General features: G+C 41.5%; 1 protein-coding gene across 7 annotated transcripts in view; it reads right to left on the reverse strand.

Annotated features, from left to right (window-relative positions):
* ANKRD44 (ankyrin repeat domain 44) overlaps positions 1–15709 on the reverse strand; it is a 343478-nt gene that overhangs the window by 128265 nt on the left and 199504 nt on the right. For all 7 annotated transcript variants that reach the window (XR_007134051.1, XM_047773137.1, XM_047773138.1 and 4 more), the window contains exons 5-8: positions 6842–7042; positions 6097–6184; positions 3041–3183; positions 1813–2025 (exon numbers count right to left, since the gene is read on the reverse strand). Coding sequence is in view for 6 of the 7 variants with exons in the window: in XM_047773137.1 (XP_047629093.1) it covers positions 1813–2025; positions 3041–3183; positions 6097–6184; positions 6842–7042 (645 nt within the window). In the remaining variant the exon portion in view is untranslated. The remainder of the gene's footprint in view (positions 1–1812; positions 2026–3040; positions 3184–6096; positions 6185–6841; positions 7043–15709) is intronic.

Below are 15709 nucleotides of genomic sequence, written 5' to 3' on the forward strand. Positions count from 1 at the left end.
CTTCTTGATTTTTATGAGTTCTTTATGTATTAAATATACTAACTTTTTGCTTATCATGTATATTGCTAAAAACTTCTGGATATTTCCTCTTTCAATTTTAAAGTAAGATTTTTCTTTTTTTCTTTTCTGTTGTTTTGCTTTGTTGCATAAAAGTTTAAATTTTTTATGTAGTTTAGATACATTTTTTCTTTATGTTTTCTGTCTCTGTTCTGTGGCCAGATTACTGTTTGTAATGCTCAGTTTTGATCACATAACCTTTATAGTCATTAGTGGCTATACCCACAGCCAATAGAAGCCCAAACTCATTGGTTAATGGACAAATGCTCATCCTTGGTCAGGTCACATTTCAGTTTGTCCCTGACTCCTTTCTTTCACATGCTTTGTACTCTATTCGATCACAATAAGTTGCTATTCTGAAAATGTGTCCCCACTATAAATTATAAGAAAAAATATAAAAGGTTTTTAATAGTGAATAGAGAAGGTCATTAAAATAGACTAATCTAATATCCTTGAAATTAAATCTTAGAAATAACAGTTTTTCAAAAGCAGAGAGAGAAGTTCCCATCATGGCTCAGAGTTAACGAATCTGATTAGGATCCATGAGGACGTGATTTTGACCCCTGGCCTCGCTCAGTGGGTCTAGGATCCAGTGTTGCCATGAGCTGTGGTGTAGGTCGCAGACGCAACTCGGATCTGGCATTGCTCTGGCTGTGGCACAGGCTGGTAGCTGCAGCTCGGATTCAACTCCTAGCCTGGGGACTTCCATATGCTGCAAGTGCAGCCCTAAAAAAGAACGACAACAACAAAAGCAGAGAGAGAATACACTGGGACCTTGCTTTGGGATTCCTGTGTGCCTGGGAGTAGGAAACCAGAGAATGAGTACAAAGTCACTGGTATAGGTAAGGATATTCTGCTACAGTCTAAATGCGTCTGAGGGATGGAGCTGGGATCACGAAAGCTGCATATATAAATTCCTCTTAGTTATCTGTTACAGTGAGGGGACTAGTCATCTAACGTTTACTGCTCAACAACTTTGTTCGTGCCATTCTTTCTGTGTGGAAGGGCTGCTCTCAAATTCTCTCTACCCCTCCTCATCTCAACTGATATCAATCTTCCACTCAAAAGTAATCCAGTTTTGATGACAAGGAAAAAAGCAAGTCAACACATGCTTCTTAGAGTTTGCGGCCCTTTACTAATCATGACGCTCAGGGCATTCTCTCTTGCTTCACCATTATCTCAGTACACTATCTCCCTACCATGTTGTAAATGCTTTGAGGGCACCTTAGAGAACACACCCAGCACCAAACAGAGGGCCCTAGGCAGTCTTCAGTTAGTCTGACGAATCAAGGAATTACCATTAAAACCAGGCTAATGTCCTATCTTCAAAGCCACTATCTGGGGTTTACTACAGGAAGGCATCTGATAAACTCCCCAGAGGGCCCTGTGGGTTGGGAACAAACCTGAGATCATTGGATTAGACTTTCATTTCATTCCTAGCAGCTCTGCCCTATCAGCTCAACATTCTTCTCAGTCCTAGAATCCGGGCCATGTCAACATCCCTGAGACCCAGTATTTGCTCCCGATACATTCACTAAGCTACCAAGGGCATGTGGCTAGACCCTCTGTGCCTTTCCCTGGCACCACCACTCCTGCAGAGGTTTGCACAGCATGCCAATACAGGACGAGGCGTCAGAGTCACGTGTGCAGGGTTAGAGTTCACTCATAGAGGATGTAATTTACCATAGGGATTCTGCTCAAACAGAGGCTCGACACAAAGGGACTTAACACCGAGGGAGGGAGACTGGGTCATACCTGGATGTTAACGTCTGCCCCGTTGTTCACTAACAGTTCAAGACACAAAGCACCGTGCGTGGAGGCAGCAGCAAAATGCAACGGGGTGAACCCGCTGTTGTTGGGCTGGTTCACGTTAGCACCGTAGTCGGTCAGCTCATTGACGACAGCATCCTGCCCGTTGTAGCAGGCCAGGTGGAGGGCGGTGTTTCCATACACGTTGATCTCATCAATCTGTGAATGAGTCCAACTTGGTCCATTAAAATCACTGGAGCCAATTTATTCCACTTCCCAACAGCCTAATGGCCACACTAGAGAAAGAAAATATCCATCTGTCCACGTGATCATTCAGAGCTTACTCTTGCCCCAGCGGGGTCATCCCAGGAAGGCGTCTCACCAGGTAAAGAGCAGCAAGATGTGAAAGTGACAAAAGATGAGTCGGGAGGAAGAGGGAGAGGTTTCAACTCGTGGGAAGGTATTTTTCAGCTCGGGAAGGGATCAAAAGTGAAAGGCAAGATTGCCTCAAAACGCCAGAGAAGAACTGAATTCGGGGAGTAAGAAAAGAGCCCGGAACTCAACAGTAAAGAGAAGAGGCAAGGCTGGGAGATGGTTAAGGGGGTGCTTGGGGCCTGGATTCAGCTCTGCTATCTGACACCTTACAAGGCCATTCTGGTGGCCGCCATGGAGCATCCCTCTTGCTTTCCCAGGCCTGCCCTAATGGCTGGGTCTCACCATCAGGGTCTCAGTATTGCAACTTGGGTTTCCTTTCTTCCGGGACAGGCCTCACTACTGCCCCTGCCCTGTTACTGAAGGAGAACAGGGCCAGGCCGACTTCCCCATCGCAGCATGTTTGTCCCTGCCACTCATTCATCCAATTCTGCTTGGAAGCCATGATTTAGAAAGCTAGATTCTGAAGGTGGGATGAGGAACCCTAGCCAGTCTTTTAAAAATGACTGATCGATATGTATCATACATCCTATGTGTTTATTTCTCTGTGTTGATACAGAGAATTAGTCTGTTTCTGGTTTTCTATGACTTAGCACATGCCCCAGTGCCCTTTATCCGTTGCCCACGTAAACTCAAAAGGATAGGATGCTAAGAAATGAGGATTTTTTTCCCCTCTTGAATTAAAATGCAAACAGGATTTAACTTCAGAACAATAGAAATTTCCAAAAATACATAGGATTAACTTCAGAACAACAGATAACTCACAAAGACACCATGGGGTGATGCCTGAATCAGAGCTCACCTCCACCCCCAGGTTCAGGAGATGTTTGACAACGGTGATCTGTCCATTGGAGGCTGCGGCATGCAGAGGAGTGTAGCCCTTCTTATCCTTACAGGTCACTTCTGCGCCATGGTTAATGAGCAACGCCACTACGTCCAGGTGGCCTTTACAAACAGAGCAGCAGAAAACATCCTTAACCTTTATAGGACAATCTGATGATTCGTCCCACTTAAATGATCACTATCAGCTTTTATTGCTGCCAGCATTTTGCTAAGTTCATGCGTACTATGCATCAGGCATCATGTAAATGCTGTATGAGGAAAGATGATTCATATGTGAGCCTAATTTTAAGGAGATCCATGCCTGTTCATAAGCAAATAATGATGAGGTCCTGCCAATAGCTTAGAACCAGAGCCCGAAAAGCATTGTGTTAAAATGAAAGTATAGGGAGTTTCTATAATGGTGCAGTGGTTAACGAGTCCGACTAGGAACCATGAGGTTGCGGGTTCGGTCCCTGGCCTTGCTTGGTGGGTTAAGGATCTGGTGTTGCCGTGAGCTGTGGTGTAGGTCGCAGACGAGACATGGATCTGGCGTTGCTGTGGCCTAGGCCGGCGGCTGTAGCTCCGATTGGACCCTGAGCTTGGGAACCTCCGTATGCCATGGGTGCGGCCCTGAAAAAAAAGATAAAAAGACAAAAAAAAAAAAGAAAGTAAGTAATGTTTTTGAAACCAATTGCCTTTCCTTACTGAAAAGTCTAACAGTGACAATTTGGTTTAGAAAAACTAATGAAAGGGAAAAAATCAATCAGAACTACTTTGGATTATTGTTAAATCATAGAAAATTGCTGCTGTTTGACTTTTTTTTGGACCCACAAAAATGGAAACTTCATATAGTGTTCTCATGAATTACTGAGAAACCTCTTCAAATTTCAACTCCTGTTGGCATGTTTTCTAAAATATTTTCCTTTGTTCTCTGTTTTGCTACATATACTGATAAATATATTTGACCTTTATTTCCTGACCAAAGATTGTTCAGTACATCAAGATCATTGCTCTAAACATGTTTCATAACTGAAGAGTAGAAAATGAGTACTGGCTCCAAGGCCAAAAGTGTGTGTGTGTGTGTGTGTGTGTCCGGGTATGTGCACGTTTTACGCACATGTACGTGAGAGAGACACAGAGAGTTTGGTCTTGGCTAGCTTTATGCAGACATCTGTAGAAAAAGTTATTTTGAATTACTAGTGGGTGCTATCTTAAGCTATTTGTCCTGGTTTTGTCCTTTGGTTCCTAAAGACAGATATCTATATATGTTACCCTATTGTATCCAGATGACATGCAAAAACATAACTTGAAAGCAATTCGACACAAACATTCTAGCTGTAATCAGCAAAGGACATTCAAGCCCAGGTTCCTTGAATCCCATCTCACACTAGCTTAGTGTGTGCTTTGCCTAAACTCCCATCTGGAAAATCTCACTGGCTCCAGTCCTGCAGGGACCAGGCAGACATCCAATATGCCTCAATCAACTCTAAAGTCCATGTCACCTTTTAAAAAAATGATAACATTTACAAAATCTTAAGATTCTGATTTTTTAAGCCAAAGGATTCACTCAAACCCATATATAGACACATAATTTTTTTTATCCCTGCCCCGATCCAATCTGTTTCTCCCAACAATTGTTATTATTTTTTAATGATGACAAAAAACCTGTACGCTTGTTAAAAAGGATTTAGAAAAGGCAAAAACATGTTACAAGGAAACCAAAATCATCCATAATCACCAATCTCTTGAGATACTCGGTTAACATTTCACTTTATCATATATTACAGATTATTTTTGAATAGATTTTTAAAAAAATATTATACCATATTATATTTAAAATATTACACTGTATTTAAAAATATTATACTGTGTTATATATGTATATACTGTATTATATATTATGTCTCTTAGCATATGACAGAATCTTTCTATGTTAAAAAAAACACTAATGACATCATCACTGCAGTTACTGCAGAATGTCCCATTGTCTAGTTCTTCCATAATCTACCAACACAATCTCCTGTATTGCAATTGGGCAGTCAGGTTTATAACTTGGTGCTGATAGAGTTTTGTCTGCTTTTCTAATTGCAGGATATTCTCCAATTAGAAACACAAAGGAAGGATCTTAGTTCTTCATTTCCTACAAGTCTATACTGAGAATAAACTCTACGAGGGCTCTCATTTGCCAGGAGTATTTGTGCCAACAGAAGCAAAAGGCAAAAGCACAGAAATGGACCATCTTCCTTTGTCTCCTGCACCCATGCTGGCAGGAGCCAGGAGCAAGCCCCTAGCTCTGGTGGTACAGGAGTCCCAGAACCATCCATGGGCACCCTGGCCATCTCCACCTACATGACAGCCAGGGCGTTGTCTTTTCCTCCGTCTTTTTTGTTTCTTTCAAGAATATTCATGTGGAGTTCCCACTATGGCTCAGTGGTAATGAACTCAACCAGTAACCAGAGGATGAGGGCTTGATCCCTGGCGCTGTTCAGTGGGTTAAGGATCCAGCATTGCCATAAGCTGTGGTGTAGACTGAAGACACAGCTCAGTTCTGGTGTTGCTGTGGCTGTGGCGTAGGCCATCAGGGAACTTCCCTATGCCATGGGTGTGGCCCTAAAAAGACAAAAAAAAAAAGAATATTTATAAATCAAAAGACAAGTGGAATTTACATCCTCGCTTTGCTAGCCAGTCCCCTTTCTTTTGAAACATTTTATTTCACTGCCATAACAAGTTAAAATAAGCACATTTTGCTCAGCTTTCCAATCCAGATTGAAACACATTCATGGAGGTTCGTGCCATGATTTCCACCCCCCTGCTCTTTTGTAGGATAAATAAATCTCTGAAAAAAGCAACTGCCCAACTAGAGTGCTCAAGGCATGCCAGTGAAAGGGCTGGAATCTTAATTCAATTGAATCCCAAGCTTGAAAAGAAGTCAGGCTCACCCAAGAAAAAACCTACATGGTTGAGTGAGAAACCCAGGGCTTGTTGAATTCAGGTTATCTGCCCTTTACTCTCTCTCTCCATTCACAGAATCCTTACCCATATAAGCTGCCCAGTGCAGAGCACGCCGGTCCTTCTTGTCAAACGCATTGATGTTTGCCCCTTTGGCCAAGAGTAAGTTGACCATCTGAAAGATAACCCATGGTGAAATCAAGTGTATACTCTGCAGTAGTGAGGGCACCTCACCATCAGCAGGTGATCTGAGCCAAACTAACAACAAATCTAAAGGCAGGTCAGAGATCTGAAGTTCAAAGCAGGAAGACATCACAGCCAACTTGTGGCCTATTGTCAGAGGAAAAGACTGAGAGGTTGGCTACTTTTTCGAGGCATTGTGTTAGGAGTATAGTTGAGGAGTTCCCATCCTGGTGCAGTGGTTAACAAATCCAACTAGAAATCATGAGGTTGCGGGTTCAATCCCTGGCCTCAGTGGGTTAAGGATCCGGCATTGCCGTGAGCTGTGGTGTGGGTTGCAGACGTGGCTCGGATCCCGCGTTGCTGTGGCTCTGGTGTAGTTCGGCGGCTACAGCTCCGATTAGACCCCTAGCCTGGGAACCTCCATGTGCCATGAGAGCAGCCCTAGAAAAGGCAAAAAGACCAAAAAAAAAAAAAATTTAATTAATTAATTAAAAGAATTAAAATAGGTATAGTTGAAAGTTTGGTGTCCAAATATTCCTGTCATATTCTCTAAAAAGCCTCAGCAATGAGATTAGGTTCCACATGGGGCTAAGAGGGTCTAGTGGCAGTTGGGGGGGAGATTCTTGTTCCCAGTGATGAGGATACCCACCTCCACATGGCCGTTCAGCGCGGCATGGTGCAAGGCTGTGCGCCCCCCTCGGTCGGAGACATTGACGCTGCTCAGCAGGGGAATGATCACCTCCGCGCACTTGACCGCCTTGTTGGCGGCTGCCACGTGGAGCGGGGTCTGCCAGTTCTTGTCCCTCGCGTTGACGTCTGCCGAGTGCTTAATCAAAACTTGCACTGCTTCCTACAGCAAAAAGAAGGGTTTGCAGGGGTCACTGACAAATGTCCAGCTGATCCCTAGTGGGTGTAAGTTGCGTCACCAGACCCTGGAAGTGCAGACAGGGACGGCTCCTCAGCCTCACGGGCTGGCTCAAGATGCATGTTTTCTGAGACCAGCTTGGTCCTCTGGGATGAAGATTAAAACAGTGCACAGGTTAAAACAGACTCATTTTCCCTTATCTGTCTGGCCAAGAGCCCTAATGCAAATCCAAGACCAAATAAACCTTCCAAGCATAAGGTTTCCTTATAAAACACGAGGTATCCTTAGGCCAAATAAGGGCACGCCTGAGCAAGTGTGCACAGCACAATAAAGCAGCCACAGGCCAGAGGGCCCCCAAAGCCATCTAAGGTGAGAAATGTCTGTCTCCTCTCCATCTCCCAAAGCCAAAGGCCCTAAAGCCCTCCAGACATTCTTGGATCAACTTATAAATCTTTGATTTTTCTCAGCACCTGTATTTCTAAGAGAAGGAAAAATAAGCAATTGAAGGGAGAAGATGTCTCTTAAGACCTCAACTTGAGGCTATGAAATTTTTCCTTCTCTCCCCAACCTTTTTTCATGTTAAAATGGAACAACTTCTTCTCTACCACTGCGGAATCACAGCCAGCCTACACCACAGCTCACGGCAACGCTGGATCCTTAACCCACTGAGCGAGGCCAGGGATCAAAGCAGCATCCCCATGGATACTAGTTGAGTATCATTACTACTGAGCCACAACAAGAACTCATGAGCCTCCCACTTTTTGGTTCTCCTTCTCTTGACCTAATCATCTTATTAGTTCCTTGAAGTATAACTCTCCATCTTGGCTGTGCCACCTGGAGAGCTCTTAGAAATACAGGTGCCTGCCTGCACCCCAGAGATTCTAACTGGCCTTGGCATGTCTGTAAAGCTCCCTGGGGACTCTGCTGTGCAGCCAGGATTGAGGACACACTTCTTCATGAGGACACACTTCTTCAGTCAAGTGAATGATGTAACTTCTCTCAAGAAGGGAATGGCTTCCAGCTGTCTCCCTTCATGTCTAGAGACATCTCTGGGACCAGCTAGGAGGTCTCCTTTATGGATATCTTGTCAATGCGGCATCAGTAGACCAATAAAAAGCATCAGTACACACTTCTGCCATTCTTTATGGACACAGAACTTACTAGTCCACCTTAAGTCCCGCAGACCTGACTGTCCATCAACTTTATCAAGCAGGTGTGTAAAAGTATCCCTGACAGCAGATGATCTCAACTCTCAAAATTAAGACTTCAATCAGGGACAATGATAAAATAAAAAGAATGTTTCATGAATCAGTAGTAGCAATATATTGAGATGAATGACTAACTTGAACAGTAGAAGGAGAGCAAAAAGAAATTAACTTTACAAATTAGAGAATACAGCTTAAATACTGTGACTCCATTTACATGCTATAATGAAAGGGTTTATCAGTTTATTAACAGATAGGGCCCCAAGCAAACAATCAATTTGTTAAGAGTACCAAGAAGGAAGAAAAAAAAAAAGATATATGCCACCTATCCTCAGCAAGACTGAAGATAAAGTAATAACTATTATATATTACTTGAGACCATTTTAGAACGAAACATCTATACATGTATTAATGCTCACCGACTCTGAAAAACATTGTGAGAATTATGCAAAGTTGAAAGAAACATTAGTCATGCTCTATCCTAAAAACTAGCTGGGTGAATAAAATATAAGAGCATAATATACAGGTTGAATTTAAATAAGAGCAAAATATTTTTATCAATTTTTACTTCATAAATTAAGAGGTTTATGTAGATGTACCATCACTTGTTACATAGGAAGAAAATACTGGAAGCTCTATGATTATGTTATTTCTTTTAAAAAAAGAAAGCATTTTAGGGAGTTTCCTTCATGACTCAGCAGTTAATGAACCCAACTAGGATCCATGGGGATGCAGGTTCAATCCCTGGCCTCGCTCAGTGGGTTAAGGATCCAGTGCTGCCGTGAGCTGTGGTGTAGGTCGCAGATGTGGCTTGGATCTGGCATTGCTATGGCTGTGGTGTAGGCTGGCAGTTACAGCTCCAATTGAACCCCTGGCCTGGGAACTTATATATGTGATGTGGCCCTAAAAAAGCAAAAAAAAGAGAGAGAGAGAGAAAGCATTTTAACTTCTGGGTTGGTGTCCTGCCCTCTGTCAACTCCACAGAAGATCTTGCCTCACAGGGTTCCAGGCGCCCTCAGGGAAGAGTGGGCTTCCTCCGTGCTGAGGGAGTGGGCTTGTCCTCTCCACTCATTTCACTCTGAGTGCACTGAAATACAGTGATGGCCCGCTGAGTCCATTTACAGGCTGCAATATGTACCTTTAAACTGAAAACACCCTAAAATGGACAAGATTGATGCAAGGAACCCACAGATGAAAGATGATAACACCAACACAAGCATAAATAATGTGAAAGAGAGCTGACACGTCTACTCTTAGTAAAAGCTTTCTATCACCTACAGAACAAGGTAAAAGTAATGACAAATTTAATCAGCTCTGACAAGAGCTGGGCCCAAACAGAGGAATCATCAGAAGTCTATTATCCCTATGGTTATTGAAGACTATGACAAAGGAAAAGCCTTACCCTAAGCGTATCGTGCCTTGAAATATTAGCTAATGATAGTAGTTCTTATATATAATTTATGAATAAATGAGATGCATATTCTGAAGACGCAGGCTGAAAAAGTTTCGCAGATACATGGCCAAGAGGGTTGGAGATAACTGTTTCAAAGAAACAGTATTAAAAAAACCAGTATAGGGAGTTCCCGTTGTGGCGCAGTGGTTGACGAATCCGGCTGGGAACCATGAGGTTGCGGGTTCGGTCCCTGCCCTTGCTCAGTGGGTTAACGATCCGGCGTTGCCGTGAGCTGTGGTGTAGGTTGCAGACGCGGCTCGGATCCCGCGTTGCTGTGGCTCTGGCGTAGGCCGGTGGCTACAGCTCCGATTCAACCCCTAGCCTGGGAACCTCCATATGCCACGGGAGCAGCCCAAGAAATAGCAACAACAACAACAACAACAACAAAAAAAAAGACAAAAGACAAAAAAAACAAAAACAAACAAAAAAAACCCAGTATATACCCCTTCCATACATTCATAGTAAAATAACAATACATACTGTCCCCTTAACTCCTTTATCTTGAACCTTACTGTACTGTCCTTGTACAGATTCTTGCTTTGCATTAAATACTATATAAGTTTAGGAGAGACTAACAAAACAGAAGATATGGCATAAATTTCACAAATTTATACCATAAGACCAATGAATTCATGAGAAATTTGTTTTACAAAAGTAACAAAATGTGACTGATTACTTTTAGAGTAAATTGGACTAGGTGAATGAGATATTACCTAGAAGAGGCCCTAGTTTTAAACGAATACCTAGGAAAGATCAGCATTGCACACACAGCACAGTTTAAGCAACGAAAATATACATTTACATGTCAGTTACAGTTTATATATAAATAAGTGCTTTCAGAGTTTGTGGGAGAAAAAAATATATTTTTAAATATATAATACTTCCAAAAACATTGTAATCACAGACGAATTTTGTGATTTGGGTGTGTTTTTACAAATAGAGTTTTATTGGAGAACAGCCTCATTCACCTATTAACATATGATCTATGGTTGCTTTCAAATTATAACAGCAGCGGTGATTATTTGTGACAGAGACCACAGGCAGCATCGAAGCCTACAATATTTATTATCTTGCCCTTTACAAAGAAAGTTTGCATACCTCTAGACTAGTTCCCTGTTTGATTTAACACAAATTAAAAATTATCAAATCTGGTTAAAATAAAATTTTCTTATTCACCAGCATGAAAGAAAATACTGTTTTATTTTTTGTTTTGTTTTGTTGGCCACGTCCACAGCATGTGGAAATTCCCAGGGCAGGACTGAACCTGAGCCACAGCAGAAATCCAAGCCAAAATCTTATTATTGTCTTTTTTTTGTCTTTTTGCCATTTCTTGGGCCTCTCCAAGAAATAGCACAGCATATGGAGGTTCCCAGGCTAGGGGTCTAATCAGAGCTGTAGCCGCCAGAGCCACAGCAACTCGGATCCAAGCCTCGTCTGCGACTTACACCACAGCTCATGGCAACGCCGGATCCTTAACCCACTGAGCAAGGGCAGGGATCGAACCTGCAACCTCATGGTTCCTAGTCAGATTCCTTAACGGCTGAGCCACAACGGGAACTCCTCCAAATTGTCTTTTAAAGAGGGCAGGTTCTATGAAAAGAGTCAGAGGCTTCTGTGTTCAGCTCTTGCTATGCAGTGGTGGGTCTATACTGAATTTTGGGAAGGGGCTGAACAGAGCGGCATTGTTCTGCATAATAAAGTGAGAAGCATTTAGATGCAGCAGGAAGTAAGGAATGAAGACAGAGAAAGAAGAGAGAGGACAGGGCCTTGTAGCCCAAGGCAAGGGGTACACCTGGGTGGGAACAGAGTCAACAGGCCAAAAGGGAAGAGGAGAAAGCTGATGTATAAACCCAATGAATGTTGGAGACAGGTAACCAAAACTTAAACCTCCAGGAATTCTTTGGAATCACTGGAGGAATATTAGACTTTGCACAAGATATGGCATGTAGTTTCTAGTCAGTCATATTCATTTAGAAGGCAGGGGCCCCTCACCAACACGTGGGTTACATCTAAAAAATTAGAAAAGGAAAAGTACATCTAAAAATTTAGAAAAGGAAAAGCTTCAAGTTTATCAATCAGATGTAGAAAAACAGAAGCAGGGAGGGTCTCTGAAATTTCTTTTCATGTAAACTTTAACTCCCACATGAGTGCCCATTTCATCACGTGTCTTTTGTATCCACGCTCACTTTTACAGCTCAAGGACACCTAGAATAATCCTTACGTTTATTTCTCTACCTTTATAAAATGTTTTGACTTCACCATTCTTCATTTTTAGCTTTAGATCTGCTTTGATGAACTGCACAGTTTTTATCTTACGTGACAAGAAAGGACTCGATCAAGAAATACTTAGTACATAAAAGATGGGTTCCTATTTAATTTCCAAGGATTAACCTTTTTTTCTTAAAATGAAAATATAAGTAGTATAAAATGATTATGGGAGTTCCCACTGTGGTTCAGTGGAAACAAATGACTAGTATCCATAAGGACAGAGGTTTGATCCCTGGCCTTGCTCAGTGGGTTAAGGATCTGGCGTTGCCATGAGCTGTGGTATAGGTCACAGACACAGTTTCGATCTGGGTTTGCTGTGGCTGTGGTGTAGGCCAGCGGCTACAGCTCCAGTTTTCCCCCTAGCCTGGAAACTTCCATGTGCCACGGATGCTGTAAAAAAAAAAAAAAAAAAAAAAAAGGCAAAAAATAAATGGAATGATAATGGAATTAAACTCACAAAGATACAGGATATTACAAGTGAAAAAGGGCTCTGGATCATCTGGTCTGACACCCTCATTTGATAGGCAGCTTCATCTTACAGGCAAGACAGCTGGAATCAAGGGCCATGGTTTGCCAGCCTGGCCTTAAGGGTTCCTGCATTTTCTAGCAGCTCAGAGCATACTCAGTGGACAGTGTTAGCCAGGCACCCCCCTGCATAAATACTTTTAAATGTTAATTCTCCTTACTTACATTTTTAAACTCTGAGCTTTCAGTCTGCCAAACTGGTTTCATATATTTAATTAAAATGTAATATAATGCTTTCACCAAAACAAAGCTTTGATTTAAAAAGACCACAATTTTCTTTTTTAAAGTTGCATGTCTCTTTCAAAAATTTTAATCCTGGAAGCATTTTAACTTGGTTTTAAGAGGAACTAATTCTATGGCTGTTTAGGGAATTAATGATTTGTGTAGTCAAAAGAAATCCCTCTTTAACAGACTTGTGCTTGCCAAGGGAGAAGGGGGGAGGGAGTGGGATGGATTGGAAGTTTGGGGTTAGTAGATGAAAACTATTACATTTAGAATGGATAAAAAATGAGGTCCTGCTATATATAGCACAGGGAACTATATCCAATCTCCTGGGATAGACATGATGGAAGATAATAGATAAAAGATAAAAGAATGTGTGTGTGTGTGTATATATATACACACATATACATATATGTATGTATGAATGACTAGGTCACTGTTGTACAGCAGAACTTGCCGCAACATGGTAAATCAACTATACTTTAATAAAAAATAAATGTAAAAGAGAAAGAGAATATATATGTATGACTGAATCATTTCGCTGTACAGCAGAAATTAATATTGTAAATCATCTTCAAAAAAATTTTTTTAATTAAAAAAAAAAGAAATCTTTCTTTTCCTATATCACACATTGGCTAAAACATTAACAGCGAGGACTTTGCTCTGGCAGAAACTTTAAAGGTAAAAAAGCGACTAATGTGGGGGAAGGGAAGCTGAACATTTTCTGCATCAGGAAAGGACACTTTAAACAGTCTTTCTCAAGCTATGGGCAGGGAAGGACCAGGTTTTTTTTTTTTTGAAATTTATTATTTCAAATTCACCAAGAGTAATTAGAATAATAAAGTGAAAAAAGACAAAGACACACATCTAAACTCAATTATTTTGTGATTAAATTTAGCAGGCATGAAATTACGCTATCCAATTTCTCTGAAGGTCTCTGAATGCTAACTCAGGTCACGACAGGTAAGAATAAACCTCAGGCCAATCACAAGCCACATGGTGAGCAGGGCTGCCTCAGAGCCTTGGTTTCTTTCTTAATGAACCAGCAGGTGTGAGGGCTCCTCAGGCATTTCTCCAGAGTGGAGGGATCAGCCTAGTTAGCATTCAGCCCTAGGATGGCAGGCAGGCCTTGTTGGATTATACTCCACAGCAGGCTATCCTATATGAGACACAGAAATAATAGACAGAGGAAGGAACTGTCACGGGATGTCACACAGGAGGGAATTGGGGACGGCATCTGCAGTCAGTTCATTTCTACTTTTTATGACTTTCTCCTTTTACAAAAGGTCACGCCAACCCTGTGTAAGAAGCAGAAACATACAATGTGGCACACGGAAAAGATGAGAAAGAAACAGGATACAGGGGCCTTAAAAACCGTCACACTTAATATTTGCTTTCTTACTCTCAAATGTGCATTGCACTTAAATGGTCATAAATTACTCATGGAAAAGTAATTCTTTATGACTCTACAGAGTCCTTGCAGGCATAAACAATGTCAATTTTTATAAACTGTAAGTTGCCGCAGACCAGGCTCTGAGTCTTAGGCAATTCTCTGTACTTCACAAAGCCTCACAGGTATCTGCTAAATAGTGTACAGTCAATAATTTGGGGTAGAATAAATATATTGGTATAATCACTGGCAAACTCTCTAAGTAGTAATATGCAAAAATTAACAAGACATTTACATGGGGTGATGGCCCTGAGGCTGCGCTCAAACCCTGAAGGCATTCACTCTACTACTGTAAAATAACAACCATTTGGGGCTTTTATCCTCTCTTGATTATACCAATTTCATATTCTGTAAGAACTGTCTAAATTGGTGCTCAACAAATGTGTCCAAATTAATCAGAGCATTCTTCTAAAGTACACATTATTAAACTAAACTTGGCATTATTACTTTAATTACTATTAGAGTATAGTTATTTTGAGAACCATTAGTACAAAGGAGAGATCTGGGGATATGAAAGATTTCAAACTATTCAAGAAGCACTGGTTTTAAACATTGGGAAGGCCAGTGTTCCCCTTGTGGCTCAGCAGTAACAAATCCAACTAGTATCCATGAGGACATGGGTACGATCCTGGCCCCGCTCAGTGGGTTAAAGGAGCTGGCGTGGCTGTGGTGTAGGCTGGTAGCTGCAGCTCCAATTTGATCCCTAGCCTGGGAACTTCCATATACCGCAGATGCGGCCCTAAAAAAAAATTAAAAAATAAAAATAAAAAATTGGGAAGGCCAGGTAATAAAGTACTCCTGATCTTTTTTTTTAATTATTTATGTAATTAATTTTTATATCGAAGTGTAGTTCATTTACAGTGCTGTTAGTTTCAGGTATACAACAAAGTGATTAAGTTATATATACATATATATTTTTTCAGATTCTTTTCCCTTATGGGTTATTACAAAACTGTGAGTATAGGAGTTCCCGTCATGGCGCAGTGGTTAACGAATCCGACTAGGAACCATGAGGTTGCAGGTTCGGTCCCTGGCCTTGCTCAGTGGGTTAACGATCCGGCATTGCCGTGAGCTGTGGTGTAGGTTGCAGACGCAGCTCGGATCCCGCGTTGCTGTGGCTCTGGTGTAGGCCGGTGGCTGCAGCTCCGATTCGACCCCTAGCCTGGGAACCTCCATATGCCGCGGGAGTGGCCCAAGAAACAGCAACATACAACAACAACAACAACAACAAAAAGACAAAAACAAAACAAAACAAAACAAAAAACTGAGTATAGTTCCCTGTGCTAAATAATAGGTCCTTGTTGGTCATCTATTTTATGTATAGTAATGTGCGTATGTGGAATCCCCAAATTCTAATTTATCCCTCCCTCCTCTCTTTCTCCTTTAGTAACCATAAATTTGTTTTCTATGTCAGTGGGTCTATTTCTGTTTTGTTTATAAATTCATTTGTATTTTTTTTTAGATTCTACATATAAGTGATATCATATGATATTTATCTTTGGCTTACTTCACTTAGTATGATAATCTCT

This window comes from Phacochoerus africanus, chromosome 3, assembly GCF_016906955.1.
Source record: "Phacochoerus africanus isolate WHEZ1 chromosome 3, ROS_Pafr_v1, whole genome shotgun sequence".
In the NCBI taxonomy this organism is placed as follows: Eukaryota; Metazoa; Chordata; class Mammalia; order Artiodactyla; family Suidae; genus Phacochoerus; species Phacochoerus africanus.